This window comes from Vipera ursinii (genome assembly GCF_947247035.1).
Source record: "Vipera ursinii genome assembly, chromosome: 7".
NCBI lineage: Eukaryota > Metazoa > Chordata > Lepidosauria > Squamata > Viperidae > Vipera > Vipera ursinii.
Genome location: NC_139521.1, coordinates 822,640 through 838,298, shown reverse-complemented (window position 1 = coordinate 838,298; position 15,659 = coordinate 822,640). Strand labels below are relative to the sequence as shown.

General features: G+C 46.0%; 1 protein-coding gene across 5 annotated transcripts in view; it reads left to right on the top strand.

Moving 5' to 3' along the window:
- The window catches only part of KCNIP4 (potassium voltage-gated channel interacting protein 4), a gene marked incomplete at its 5' end in the record, with an annotated part of 248,945 nt that overhangs the window by 170,968 nt on the left and 62,318 nt on the right, over window positions 1–15,659 (top strand). The window contains one exon of one of the 5 annotated variants that reach the window (XM_083367710.1): window positions 7,107–7,581. The exons of the other annotated variants lie outside the window; for them this stretch is intronic. Within the exon in view, the coding sequence (XP_083223836.1) occupies window positions 7,470–7,581 (112 nt within the window). Of the gene's footprint in view, window positions 1–7,106; window positions 7,582–15,659 lie in introns of those variants that run through there. 5 annotated transcript variants of the gene reach the window in all.

Sequence of the window (15,659 nt, the reverse complement as noted above, 5' to 3'; positions counted from 1 at the left end):
ATAGAAGCATACATATATATGTGTGTGTGTAATATGTGTGTGTGTGTGTATACACACACAAACACATATACACATATACATATATTTACATACATAAACACACACACGATAGATAGACAGACAGACAGACAGACAGACATCCTCTATTTTTTCTCCAGGATGGTCTGTCCCACCCTGGTCCACAAGTCTTCCAGTGAGGGTCCCCATCACAATTGCCCCATCCTCAGATAGTCGGGTGTGAGTCTCTCTTTCTGAGATGCGGCCCTGGTGCGCAGTTGGGCTTGCTGCTGGTGTACCTTTCACCTAGTCACGCAGCAGCAGCCCTGCCTGAGCTGCTCGATGTCCTCTCTGGGCTGGTGGTTGAGTTCCCGAAACTTATAGTTTTGGGGGACTTCAATCTACCATCGCTGGGAGGATCATCTGAGTTGGCTCGGGAGTTCATGGCTTCCATGACGGCCATGGACCTGACGCAAGTAATTTCGGGACCGACTCATGAGGGAGGCCACACCCTTGACCTAGTTTTCTTATCTGGACGGTGGTTAGATGATCTTGGTGGGGGCTCTCCAATTATTATGCCCCTGTCATGGACCGATCATCATCTCCTGCGGCTGGTCTTCCGTTTTGCCACCCCCCGCCGTGGGTGTTTGGAACCAATTAAATGGTACCGCCCCAGACGCTTAATGGATCCCCAGAGGTTCCAGGCAGCGCTGGGGTCCCCACCTGCCTCCCTTGCTCACAGCTCGGCAGATGCCTTAGTGGAAGCCTGGGAAAGGACGGCCACTGAGGCTCTTGACCGGGTTGTACCCCTGCGGCCCCTGACCCGGTGCAGATCCCGTCGAGCTCCATGGTTCTCTGCGGAGCTCCGGGAGATGAAGCATCGGAGACGGGGCCTAGAGAGCGGTTGGAGGTCCAGCCGATCCGAATCCGACCGATTGCGACTAAGAGCCTACATTAGGTCTTATCTCGCTGCGATAAGGGAGGCGAGGTCTAACCACTTCGCCACCCTTATCGCGTCCGCAGATAATCGCCCGGCCGCCCTGTTTAGGGTGACTCGCTCCCTCCTAAATCAGGAGGTGAGGGAGGATCCCTTGCAGGGTCGTGCCGAGGAGTTTAACCAACATCTGTCGGACAAAATCGCTCGGATTCGGACCGGTCTGGACTCTGACTGGGCAGAGTCTGGCGATCAGGACACGGGCGGTCTTGTCGATATCATCTGGGAGGAGTTTGATTCTGTGACTCCGGAGGAAGTGGACAGGATCATGGGGAGGCTGAGCACCACCACATGTTTATTGGACCCGTGCCCTTCCTGGCTGGTCTATGCAGCCCGGGAGAGGACACGCAGCTGGTTCCAGGCAGTTATATCGGCTTCTCTGAGTGAGGGTAGCTTCCCCGCCGTCTTGAAAGAGGCGGTGGTGAGGCCTCTCCTCAAGAAGCCTGCCTTGGACCCAGCTGTATTGAACAACTTTCGTCCTGTCTCCAACCTTCGCTTTCTTGCGAAGGTTGTTGAGAGTGTGGTGGCGCATCAGCTCCCTCTGGTCCTGGATGAAGCGGATTATCTAGACCTGTACCAATCGGGTTTCAGGCCCGGGCACAGCACGGAGACGGCATTGGTCGCGCTGGTGAATGATCTCTGGAGGGCTCGGGACAGGGGACATTCCTCTGTTCTAGTCCTATTAGACCTCTCGGCGGCTTTCGATACCATCGACCATGGTATCTTGCTGCGGCGTCTCAGGGGACTGGGAGTGGGAGGCACAGTCTTACAGTGGTTCTCCTCCTATCTCCAGGGACGTTTGCAGTCGGTGTTGGCAGGAGGGCAGAGGTCGACCGCGAGGTCTCTCATTTGTGGAGTTCCTCAGGGGTCGGTCCTCTCGCCTCTCCTGTTCAACATCTACATGAAACCGCTGGGTGAGATCATTCGTGGCTTTGGAGTTGGGTATCATCAGTATGCTGATGATACCCAACTTTTCCTTTCGACCCCAAACCACCCCAGTGATGCCCTCAACGTGATGTCCTGGTGCCTGGAGGCGGTTCGGGTCTGGATGGGGAGGAACAGACTTCAACTCAACCCCGACAAGACTGAGTGGCTTTGCATACCTTCATCCCGGGTTTATTCGGATATTCCACCTCTGGCTATGGGGGGTGAACTATTACCCCCCGTAGATAGGGCTCGCAACTTGGGAGTCCTCCTAGATTCACGGCTCACCTTGGAAGACCATGTAGGAGCTGTGACTAGGGGGGCTTTCGCCCAGGTTCGCCTGGTGCGCCAGTTGCGGCCCTATCTTAGCCGGGATGATTTGTGCACGGTCACTCATGCGCTCGTGTCCTCTCGTCTGGACTACTGCAACGCTCTCTACATGGGGCTGCCCTTGAGGACCACCCGGAAGCTCCAACTGGTACAGAATGCAGCCGCGAGAGTTGTGTTGGGAGTCTCCCGATACTCCCACATTACACCTCTGCTCCGTGAGCTGCATTGGTTGCCAGTTGTCTTCCGGGTGAGATTCAAGGTACTGGTAACGGTGTTCAAAGCCCTTCATGGCATGGGGCCGGAGTACCTTGGGGAACATCTGCTGCCGGCATCAAGCTCCCTGCGCCCTGTGCGTTCCCACAGAGAGGGCCTCCTCAGGGTGCCACCGATCAGAGAATGTCGATTGGTGGCCCCCAGGGGGAGATCCTTCTCTGTGGGCGCTCCGGAGCTGTGGAATCAGCTGCCGGTTGAGCTCCGGATGGCGCCCGATCTTCGCTCCTTTCGTCGCGATCTCAAGACGTTTCTGTTTGTACAAGCCGGCCTAGCCTGATGGGGATTGGTGGGGTTTTTTATTTTTGGTGTCTTAATTTTAACTTGGTGTTTTAGAATTCTATTCCAATTGTTTTAACATGGGCAATCATTTAATCTCTTTTTAACGTTTGTATTTAGTATTTTATTCTGCCCTGTGAACCGCCCTGAGTCCTCAGGGAGAAGGGCGGTATATAAATATTATTAAAATTAAATTAAAATTAAAAAAAAATTGCAGCTGAGTCCACCTCCTTTGCCTCTGGTCTTCTTCAACGTCTCAATCCTTTCCCAACATTGTAAGCTGATGGTTAGCAGCAGAAAACACAGGAATCATGATAAATTGAGACTGGTCATAGACATAAAAAGAAATGTTGCTATTTTAAAAGACGCCATGTGAAAACAATCAAAACTGTTGGGCCGTGCCAAACAAACAGACGGAGATCAGGCACCACCAGAAGGCTTGCCTTAAAACAAGGAAAGGGCGGGGTAATAGGACCTTGCCTGGTCTCTGGGGGTCACCCTGCCCTCAAAGCCCCTGAAGGCAGGGCAAGAAGCAACGGATACAAGCTAATCAAGGGGAAAAACAACCTGGAATTAAGGAGAGACTTCCCAACAGTGAGGACAATTAACCAGTGGAACGACTTGCCTCCAGAAGTTGTGAGTCCTCCAACAGTGGAGGTTTTCAGACAACCATTTGTCTGAAATGGTATGGGGTCCCCTGCTTGAACTGGGGGTTGGACTAGAAGACCTCCAAGGTCCCTTCCGACTCTGTTATTGTATTAAACAGCTTGACTGGTCTCAGCCTTGGCAGGGTTTCGTTTCTTATACAACAGGAAGCTAAATGACAATAAAATAAATCAGGGAAAGGAGTTGGGTGGAAGAGGCAATATTTTAAAAAATGCAAATAATCCTTTGTAACCAGGGCTACACAAAAGTGTTGTGTTGCCTACAGCAGATGTGATGGGGGTGGTTGACACTTCCACCCACAGGACCCGTTGGAGTGACACTCAGCTGCTGTGTTCGTATCTTAGACTCAAGGCAAGTCAAGTTTGAGGTTATTAAGCTGGTGAATGATTTCAATGGGTGTAGAGTTGCAATCACATTTGCAATGATGCAATCCTGAATCCCACTGAACATGAGATCCTTTTGCAGTAGACATGTAAAGTATGTAGCTTTTGGGGTGAAAAGATCCCGGAGAGCATGAAACAGAATCATCAGATCCTTGAGCTGGGAGGACACGGGGAGATTATAAAATCCCAACTCTTGTGCTGCTACAGGGATCCGGATGAAAGTTAGGAGGAAGAAGACGGTTTAATCTTCACATCCAAAGGTGTAATGAAAAGGGAATGTTTATTGCTAGATCCACTGTTAAATTGTTCTTAAACCGTAAAGACTTTTTTTCGTAACAAATCTGTCTCAGAGTTCCATCCTGTTCTACACAACTGTACAGTTCTGGACCTAGCAGTTGTGACCCGGTCCTCTTTCCATTTCTTGTGTGGCTCCTCCTTCAATTTCCCTCTTTCCCTTAGGTTTTTTTTTTGCCATCACCGCTGGCTTGGTTGGCTGTCTTCCATATTTTTCTCCATATCACAGTTGTTCACAACTGTGCTTTTTGACACCATCTTCTTTAGAAACTCCAAGAAACACTTATGAATTGGGCTCACTCAGCATGTTTAATCTTGACAATTCCTTTTCCATACCTGGATTTGGGTTGCATTGTCACCATTTGCTAAGTGTGCTTGCAGGCCAATGCAACCGGTGTTTCGTTCACATTTAAATATGTGAACATTTATAATCCCTGTTAGAAAAAAAAGAAGCGTTCTAATTTTAGCACAGGGCAAGATTGTCATCCTGGTTCTTGCGCAGTTAATCTCTTCCCAGATTCTTTTTTTTCTTACAATTTGCGCTGTTTTGCCCCTTTAAAAAAGGGATTGTGTCCATTTGACGACTCAGTTCCTAGCTTTAATTAAAAACAAACAAACATGTGCTTTATATTGGGTCTCACCCTACTTCCAATACTATAAGACCTGTTGGTCAACTTGCAAGCTTATTTGCTCCTTTCCAGAAGAAGGCTCCAGTTGTGCATTTTATGCAGGTAAAATAGCAATTGGAGACGCAAGAAAATCTGCAGTCAGTCTGGATTTCCCTCAAAACTTCCACTCCTTTCAGGAAGATTAAGGCTTCTTGTCTTCAAGAAAGCGGTAGCAAACCTCTTTATCAAATTTGCTTTGCTTCTTGGATTGGACTCACTTTTGCCCTTTTCTCAAGGAACTGGCAGACGTGATCTCAGAACCACTGAGCTATATTTTTCAAAGATCCTGGAGCACTGGGGAACTACCAGAGGACTGGAAGAGAGCTGATGTAGTTCCCATCTTCAAAAAAGGGGAAAAATAGATCCAGGAAACCACAGACCTATCAGCCTGACCTCAATACCTGGGAAGATTCTGGAAAAGATAATCAAACAACAAATCAGCGAGCACCTAGAGGCAAACAAAGTCATTACTAAAAGCCAACATGGGTTTGTCAAAAACAGATCATGCCAGACAAACCTTATTGCATTCTTTGACCAAGTGACAAAATTAGTGGATCAGAGGAATGCTGTGGATATAATTTACTTGGACTTCAGTAAGGCATTTGATAAAGTAGATCACAACCTACTACTTGATAAGATAGAAAAATGTGGGTTAGATAGCATCACCACCAGATGGATTCGTAGCTGGCTGACAGGCCGTACTCAGCATGTGGTCCTCAATGGAACTGCATCTACATGGAAGGAAGTGTGTAGTGGGGTGCCCCAGGGCTCTGTTCTTGGCCCAGTGCTCTTCAATATCTTCATTAATGATTTGGATGAAGGGATAGATGGGGAACTCATCAAATTTGCAGACGACACCAAACTGGCAGGAATAGCCAACACTCCAGAAGATAGGCTTAAGATACAGGAGGATCTGGACAGACTCGAACACTGGGCACTATCTAACAAAATGAAATTCAATGGTGAAAAAAGTAAGGTTCTACAGAGAGACAGAATCCAGATCACGTGAAATGTTAATATCGCTTTACAACGCCTTGGTAAGGCCACACTCGGAATCTTGCATCCAGTTTTGGTCACCATGATGTAAAAAAGATGTCGAGACTCTAGAAAGAGTACAGAGAAGAGCAACAAAGATGATTAGAGGTCTGGAGGCTAAAACATATAAGGAACGGCTGCTAGAATTGGGTATGTCTAGTTTAATGAAGAGAAGGACGATGGGGGACATGATAGCGGTCTTCCAGTATCTCAGGGGCTGCCCCAAAGAAGAGGGAGTCAAGCTATTCTCCAAAGCACCCGAAGGCAGGAGAAGAAGCAACGGATGGAAACTAGTCAAGGAGAGAAGCAACCTGGAACTAAGGAGAAACTTCCTGACAGTTAGAACAATTAACCAGTGGAACAACCTGCCTCCAGAGGTGGTGAATGCTCCAACACTGGAAGTTTTTAAGAAGAGACTGGACAGCCATTTGCCTGAAATGGTATAGGGTTTTCTGCCTGAGCAGGGGGTTGGACTAGATGACCTCCAAGGTCCCTTCCAACTTTACTATTATGATTATGATTCTCCATCATCCAAGGTCCTGGTTGACCCAAAGGTGCTTTTTTTTTCAGGAGGCAACTGGACTTTCTTGTTTTTCCTTTGAAGACGTTTCGCTTCTCATCCCAGGAGCTTCTTCAGCTCTGACTGGATGGTGGGGAAGGGAAGGATTTTTACTCCTTCAATCATTTATAAACCTCCAAGTGGCCTCCTTGACCCTGAGAGAGAGTACTAACAACCAGATGACTGCAAGGAATATAAATCCTTCCATTCCCCACCATTCAGGTCAGAGCTGAAGAAGCTCCTTGGATGAGAAGCAAAATATTTTCAGGGAAAAACAAAGGAAGTCCAGTCGCCTCTTGGAGTAAAAAAGCACCTTGGATTTTGCCCTTTTCCCATTTTCTTTTCCCTTTTTAGGTAAGACAGCTAAATTCACAATACAAGCCACAGTTTTTGTTTCCTTGGATGCGACCAATCCTTTAAATCTTTTGCCATCTCCATCCTGGAATGATTAGAGACGGGATCCTCCTGCTGACCCTGGAGATGGCCTTTGCCAAGAGGCAGGAGGGGGTCCCCGTGTCCAGTTAGAGGAGACCAACCCCTGGCGTTGGTCCAAACCCCGCAAATTAAAGCCACTAATGATAAAGACGCAAATGCATCTGATGATTAATCGGATATTTGACAAGCTCCAGAGTGCTGTTCTTTTCAGCTGAGAGCGGAGCTGTAACGCGCTGGAGCTGGCACTGAGACGGCGGGCGTTCGGTGTGTGCTCTCTTGTGCCTCTTCTTTCCAGCAGCCTTGCTTCTTCCCAAACAAATACTGCAAAGTCTGGAAATCCGGAACGGATGCCCTCCTAGCAGCGGAGAAGTAAGAAGGCTGGTGGTGTCGGATGCCTTTGTCTTCTGGGGAGGAGGCCACAATCAGCATCCCAAAGCGTCAGGATGCAGGAGAGCAGGGGTTTCAGTTAACACCCACCTGGTCACTTAAATTTCCTTCGCCGTTCTGGCTGTGCTGACAACTTTTTTCTTTTTCCTTTTGCATGGGAGGCAAAAGCCCAGTGAGAGTGACTTAAACTTTGCTTTAGACGGCGTGGTGGCTTGGCAGCCGATTGGCATGAAAGGCTGTCTCGGACAATGCTCTCTTTGGAATGGGAATCGGAGGGTCTGCAAACCGTGGGCATCGTGGTGATTATCTTTGCCTCTCTGAAGCTGCTGCATCTGCTCGGATTGATAGACTTCTCCGAAGGTAAAGTGGTGGCTTTGAATCGTTCCGTTGGCAGGGTGTGCTGGCTGAGGCTGGCTGAGCTCCGCAAGTACATTTGTGTACAGAGAATAAAACATGCCGCTAATACACTCGTGCCAAGCAGCCTCTGCAGTTCAGGGTCGCATGGATTGTAAATCACGTTTTTGTTTTTATTTCTCCGGTTCGGTCCCCACAGCTTCCCCGATGCTGCGCTTTTTGCAGGATGGAGGCAGAAATGCATCTCTAATAAACCACATCACCAGAGTCAGAAAGTTAGCATCTGTCTTAAGCAGTGTTCTCCCTTGCACGGAGATCGTGGCTTCGTCAAATTGGAACTTTTCTGATTCCATTATTAATGCGATTAATATTAAAGGGTCGTTTTTACGTATAAATAGGTTTCTGGAGAACTATTTCGGGGTCGTTCTGTTGATTTGCCATTGCAAAACCGGAGGAGGTTGGCTGGCTGAGGAATCAGTCAATATTCCAAGCCCCCTGAGTATTGGTTGAAGTTTGTGTTCCTGGGAACAAATGATAAAATGTTTTTAATATATTTGTATTGCCTTGCAGTCTGTTTGTGAAGGAGCACCGTATGTATAAACAAAACGTCCCTGTAGGGGAAGATGAGCTTATGAGCATCATATTTTCTTGGGGTGTCTTTGTTAAATCTGGGGCTAAAAATTAAAACTGTAGCCCTCTGATTTAATTCTCTAGATTGCAAGAAAACTGGAATTATTCAGATTGCTCACACAGTGTTTCTCCCCAGCCGATTTCCTTAGAAGTTGCACACACTCAGAATCTGCCAAAATTTTTCTTCTTATCTTCCTCTTTTTTATTTTATTCATCTGTATAATGTCTTCAGAAAGCGAAATTGGCAACTATTAACTTCTTAAGAATGGCTAAACAATTCTGCCTTTACTTTAAAAGACATGTTAGTAGAAAGAGGCTTCTAAAAACTAGACTTCATAGAAAACTTCAAAAATATTCCGATAGTAGTTAGTTTATCAAGATTGAACAGCAATAAATAATTCATAAAAGGTAAGTTTGACTTGAGTTCAACTCTCGATATTGGGTTGATGACATAGGTATGTTGGTTTCTTGGCAAAAATTCAGAAGTAGCTTGCCATAGCCATATTTTAGGCAGTGTTGTCCAACTTCTGAATTTAACCTATAGTTTGGGGATTTTCCAAATACTAACCAAATCTAATCTCACTTAGTTTTTTTAATAATATCATGCAAGGCCAGCTGGGAGTTATCGCTTGCTGCAAGTTGATAAATCTTCATCTCATTATTAAGAATAACTTTGTGATATTTTAAACTTAGGCCTGAATAATATTAACTATAAGAATATAATAAGAATGCAGCCAATGCAAAATAGCAAAAACCCTTTGATTTAAAAGGGCAACTTGCCTGCATAACGCACCCAAACAGGGGTGCAGGATCTGAGATATGCTGATAATTCTTGTGTTAATAAATCCTTTTTATTAGGTAAAAGAAACAGGCTGGGTTAAACGTCAGCTCTGTAAAGGTTGGGACTTAATTCCAGTTCTTAAATAATAATTTAAGTTAGAGTTGGAGAACAGGGGCTCCAGTCAACCTGGTAAGATTATGCTAGGTGTAAGATGCAACATGTGGTTTACATATAGATGTATTTGTAAAGATTGACTGTGGTAGCATTCTAGTCCACATTGTGCATAGGTGACATACTTGGCAAAAACAGGATAAGGCAGAGGGTAGCATGAGATTAATGTGTGTGTGTAGGCGGAGTGCAAAAAGAGAGTTTAGTTTGGGGTTGAAAACAAGGAAAGAAAAGTAGGCTTAGAACTTTTACTAAAGAGATGATGATCATGGTGTCCATGTCTTGTTTTGAACCATACTTCCCAAGATTTGCAAGAACTAGGTACGTTCGTCGAAGTCTGTGCATCTATTTTCATCTAAAAATGGCACGCCAGTCTGAATAAGGTCTTTTCACATCTTGAAACTGAAGCCACAAAACTGTTTTCTATTTATGCTGGTTCTCTGCAGTCCCAGGATGTGCTTAGCAGGCATTCGATCCTTTGAACTGAAAGGCTGACCTGACAGCTCGTGCAAAGTCAGTTTGTGCCTCTCTGGCCTCCAGCGAATCAAAATGTTTTGTACAGAATAGGATAATTACAAGGAGGGGAACTAATCCTGTCTTTTTTTCTAGAAGAGAGAGAGGAAGACAAAGAGAGAGGAGAGAGAGAAGAAAGAGGAGGGAGAGGAGAGAGGAGGGAGAGGAGAGAGGAGGGAGAGGAGAGAGGAGGGAGAGAGAGAGAGAGAGAGAGAGAGAGAGAGAGAGAGAGGAGAGAGGAAGAGAAGGAGAGAGAGGAAGAGAGAGAGAAGGGAGGAGGGAGAGAGAAGAGAGAGAGAGTGGAAAGAGGAGAGAGGGAGAGAAGGAGAGACAGGAAGAGAGAGAGAGAAGTGGGAGGAGGGAGAGACAGCAGAGACAGTGAGAGAAAGGAGAGGAAGACAGAGAGAGAGGGGAGAGTGGAGAGAGGAGAGAAGGAGAGAGGAGGGAGAGAGATGGCAGAGACAGAGAGAGAGAAAGGAGAGAGGAAGACAGAGAGAAAGGAAAGAGTGGAAAGAGGAGGGAGAGGAGGGAGAGGAGAGACAGGAAGAGAGAGAGAGAGGTGGGAGGAGGGAGAGAGAGAGAGAGAGAGGAGAGAGAGTGGAAAGAGGAGGGAGGGAGAGACAGCAGAGACAGAGAGAGAGAAAGGAGAGAGGAAGACAGAGAGAGAGGAGAGAGAGTGGAAAGAGGAGGGAGGGAGAGAAGCAGAGACAGAGAGAGAGAAAGGAGAGAGGAAGACAGAGAGAAAGGAAAGAGAGTGGAAAGAGGAGGGAGAGGAGGGAGAGGAGAGACAGGAAGAGAGAGAGAGAGGTGGGAGGAGGGAGAGAGAGAGAGAGAGAGGAGAGAGAGTGGAAAGAGGAGGGAGGGAGAGAAGCAGAGACAGAGAGAGAAAGGAGAGAGGAAGACAGAGAGAGAGGAGAGAGAGTGGAAAGAGGAGGGAGGGAGAGACAGCAGAGACAGAGAGAGAGAAAGGAGAGAGGAAGACAGAGAGAGAGGAGAGAGAGTGGAAAGAGGAGGGAGGGAGAGACAGCAGAGACAGAGAGAGAGAAAGGAGAGAGGAAGACAGAGAGAGAGGAGAGAGAGTGGAAAGAGGAGGGAGGGAGAGAAGCAGAGACAGAGAGAGAGAAAGGAGAGAGGAAGACAGAGAGAAAGGAAAGAGAGTGGAAAGAGGAGGGAGAGGAGGGAGAGGAGAGACAGGAAGAGAGAGAGAGGTGGGAGGAGGGAGAGAGAGAGAGAGGAGAGAGAGTGGAAAGAGGAGGGAGGGAGAGAAGCAGAGACAGAGAGAGAAAGGAGAGAGGAAGACAGAGAGAGAGGAGAGAGAGTGGAAAGAGGAGGGAGAGGAGAGACAGGAAGAGAGAGAGAGAGGAGGGAGGAGGGAGAGAGATGGCAGAGACAGAGAGAGAAAGGAGAGAGGAAGACAGAGAGAGAGGAGAGAGAGTGGAGAGAGGAGAGAGGGAGAGAAGCAGAGACAGAGAGAGAGAGGAGAGAGAGAGAGAGAGAGAGAGAGTGGAAAGAGGAGAGAAGGAGAGACAGGAAGAGAGAGAGAGGTGGGAGGAGGGAGAGACAGCAGAGACAGAGAGAGAAAGGAGAGAGGAAGACAGAGAGAGAGGAGAGAGAGTGGAAAGAGGAGGGAGGGAGAGAAGGAGAGACAGAGGAAGAGAGAGAGAGAGAGAGGAGAGAGAAGTTAATCAGATCCCTCTTCCAGGATTCTGTTCTTATTTTACTCTGGGACGATGCTGGTTCCATTTTACGATTAAGCAGGGAGAGTTTCTCAAAGCCTGTCGGAGTTTAGATCCCAGTTATCAGACAACTGGCTGCTTACAGTATGCAGTCGATCCTTTCCAGCCAGATCAGGAGGAGGGGAAAAGTAATTAAAGCATCTTTGACAGAACTGAAGGATGATCCACGGAGTTTATTTCTCTGATTTCTGCTCAGTTTTCAGCACTCAAGGCAGCCAGCAAATAAACAAACAGATAAAAAATGCCCCTTAATGGACCATTTAAGTCAATTGTTATGGTTTAAGAAGAATTGAAGTAAAACCTGTGTTTTTGCCAAAGCTGTTTTTATCTTCCCAAATGTGTTTAAGGCTGCTATCTAAAGATAATTAAGACAATAAATCCCTCCCCCCCCCCCCCGAACTCTTCCCCGTCAGGAAAATTCTAGCTGATCTTGCATTTTGAGGGATCAATAAGTGAAAACAGGATGCAGCCTCATTCGCTTTATCTTCTTTAGAACATCTTGTAAAAATACACATTAAAATGCATATTACACGAATCAAGCCGTAATTAAAGAATGAACGCAAAACACAACCCTAGGCATTGCTGTCTCTGGCTTTGGAAAGAGAACGACTATTTCTAGCTTAATTTCAGATGTAATATGGTTAAATGGAATCTCTTATCGGCCTCTATAAAGTTATGCATTAATCTACTCAAAGGCCACCTGCACATATTAAGAGTCCATTTGGTCAAACATCGAGAGGCGAAAAAAAATCAGCAGTAATTCTGTTTGCAGACTCTCTTTTACACTTCTGCAAAAAAAAAGCTGCCTTGGTTCTTGGAAACGTTTATTGTGCTTCTTTAGTTTTTTTTAGTTCAAGAAGTGAAAAGCAGAGTTTGTAAGCTAATTTACACCTCTGGTTTTCACCTATCAGAATTTCACGTCCACAGAAACAGGTTCATCTATTTCCTTGAACTTTAAATAGTGTTCCACTGTGATCTCATCCTCCGTGAAAATTAGCAGTTAAAACCTGATGAACCAGATATGCAAGTAGTCCTTAATTTACATAGGTTTGTTAATGTGTGATCCGTATTATCTTTCGGGATGAGAACTATGTTTGCCTCAGACCAAGATTTAGGCGTTCTTGCGCCTGCTAATACTGCATTAAATACCTCCAGTAGGGGTTGTGCTAAGATATTTTGTTGTTCCTTATAAATTTCTATCGGGAAACCGTCAGGACCCGGTGCTTTATTGTTTTTTTGTTCATTAATGGCATCCCCGTGGTCATGTGATCAACAATCAGATGCTTGGCAACTGACTTGTACTTAGGACGGTTGCAGTGTCACGTGATCCGCTTTTGCAAACCTCTGACCAGCAAAGTCAATGGAGAAGCCGGATTCATTTAATAACCCTGTTACTAACTTAACGACTGCGGCAAGAAAGGACATAAAATAGGGCAAAACTCACTTAACAACTGTCTCGTTTAGCAACAGACGTTTGGGGCTCAGTTGTAGCCATAAGTCGAGGACTACCTGTATTTAGACTTTCTTCTCTTTTTCCTTCCTGCCTTGTAATTCTTTTTTGGCCCATCTGCCCTACTTTTGCTTCCTTGCTTTGTTACACACGAGCGTTTACCTTGAACTGGCATCGGGATAGCAGCTCATGGACGCTCTTCTTAACAAGATCCAAGGCTTTTTGTGCGTGAGAGTTTCTTAAATTCTTAAATTAGGTATTGAAAGAGAAATCTCACTTTTGCTACAGGTGTAATCAGCTGTCAAAACGTTCCTTCAACCCAGAATCTGTCCCCAGATGTGCTCAATTAACTGAAAGCTAAAAGGTCACTGTCACTTCCAATTGTGCTGTGGCAATGCACATCAATAGATATTGAATTATTATTTGCACTGTCTGCTCCTTGAACTCTCAAATGAAGATGAGTAACATTATTTCTCCTCTTATTTATCAAGCATTCAGGAAACAGAACAGAACAGAACAAAACCAGCTGCAGGTTATGCTGTAGTATCTCAGTAACACTCTGGACCAGGTTTAAGAAGAGAACGGTTCTTCCAGAACGTTGGGGGGGGGGGCTTTGTTATCTGACCTTACGGCAGCCTCTGGCAACTTCTTGGTATGGGCTTCAATGGTTGGAGTATAGCAATAGCCCTTAGACTTACATACCGCTTCATGGTGCTTTCACAGCCCTCTCTAAGTGGTTTACAATGTCAGCCTGTTGCCCCCAACAATCTGGATCCTTCTTTTGCCAACCTTGGAAGGATGGAAGGCTGAGCCAAGCTTGAGCTGGTCAGGATCGAACTTCCTGGCTGTGAGCAGAGTCAGTCTGCAATACTGCATTCTAACCACTGTACAGGAAGGGAGGGAGGGAGGGAAGAAGGAAGGAAGGAAGGAAGGAAGGAAGGAAGGAAGGAAGGAAGGAAGGAAGGAAGGAAGGAAGGAAGGGCAATAGCAATAGCCCTTAGACTTATATACCGCTTCATGGTGCTTTGACAGCCTGCTCTAAGCAGTTTACAGAGTCAGCCTCTTGACCCCAACAATCTGGGTCCTCATTTTACTGACCTTGGAAGGAAGGACGGAAGGCTGAGTTGACCTTGAGCTGGTCAGGATCGAACTGCTGGCAGTGGGCAGAATCAGCCTGCAGCGCTACAGTGCTGCCTTCTACCAACCGCAACATCCAATGAGCCTCCTTGATCAGAATACAATCTGATTTGATTCAGTATGAATTAAAAGTGGTTGATTGGAGATGTCATAATCGCTTTGCACTTAATGAGATCTTTGTTTTTCCCCTGTAGGCCAGTGGTGAGAGTTTCAACCTCTCTTTGCTTCTCAACTGACTTATTGTCAGCTAAGGGAGTCTCTTTGTTTAGTCTGATTATGTTCCGCCCTGATGATCTGCCCTTCCAAGTCTCCCAGCGGTGATTTACCCCTGACTGTCATAGCTGCATCTCTTCCAGCTGGTGGCTGGTTGTCCTCTTCTCCTCTGCCCTTCCCTTCTCCAGGAGCCAGGCCTTAATCTACAGTAAGGTGCACAAACTCAGGCTATTTCTGCCTGGACTTACTTATTTTTTTAGTGTAGGGCATGGACTAGCAATAGATAGTAACATTTCACCTAGATTAGTAAAACATAATAAAGTATAAATGTTTAAAAAAAAGAATCCATGTTCAGATACCAATTTCTTGGCCATCTAACCCTTGAAGTACAGCATCATTTATATGAAGAAAAAAAATCAGATATTGGGCCAATAGCTGCTCTCATCTTAGAGCCGGTCACAATGTGACCTACACTGTCACACTGAGGGGAGGACACTATGCCCCTTTTATACAGTGAGTCCCAGCAGACGCCGTGTGAGGTGCGAATCCTACTCAGGATTGTTTATTGCTGACATGGTAGTTCGAACTTTGCTGCCTTTATATGTCTCCCTGTGTCTGGGCATTTCCCCACTGGCAATCAATTCAGCCTAGACATTTGTGCCTCAAGTGAGGACGCTGGGTTGATTTGTTCGATAATCCATTGGTTTGGGGTTTTTTAGCTACCCATGGTATTTACAGAAGTCTTCTCCAACCCCAAAGGCATCAATCTTCTTATTCCGTGTTTTGAAGTCCAATTTTCGCTTCCATAGTCTTACAGGGAACACCCTCCCTTGCACAATTCTGATCTCTGTAGGTGAAGACGCATCGTGGCATTTGAATATTTTTTTCCAATATTTTTGTCTTTACAGCTGCTGTACCAAGTCCTAGTTTGTGGCATATTTCTTGACTGCTTTTTTCCTTTGCTGTTGATGGTTGCTCCTAAAGGCAGAAGCTACCCACCACTTCGATATCTCCCTTGTCAGGCCTAAGGCTGATTGTCCTACTGTTGTCATTAGTTTGGTCTTCTTTATGTTTAATTTTAATCTCATTTTTCACCGTGCTGTTTAGCTTTTAGTAGAGTCAAAGGGAGTATGTCTTTCTGTCTCGCCTTTTCTCTTTCTCTCTTACGCTTCCCTCTCTTGAAGATGAAGCTTAGGGAGTAATGACAGACTCATTTATTTCCTAATGAGACCACCTTTTTCTTCCATCTCCATTAGCATTCACCGGCACACCTGGGCAAAGCTCAGACTCTGCATGCATCCAAGACAACTACATTAGGAGAATTTATCCTGCTTCTCTCTCAGTGGCATGTTTGTGGTTTGAATTGCCCATTATTACTTCAGCACTCAGCATATGTTCACAAGCATATCCTTAACAAGGTGTCCTGCTAAGTTCAGACCTCTGGCTGCTTCAGCCC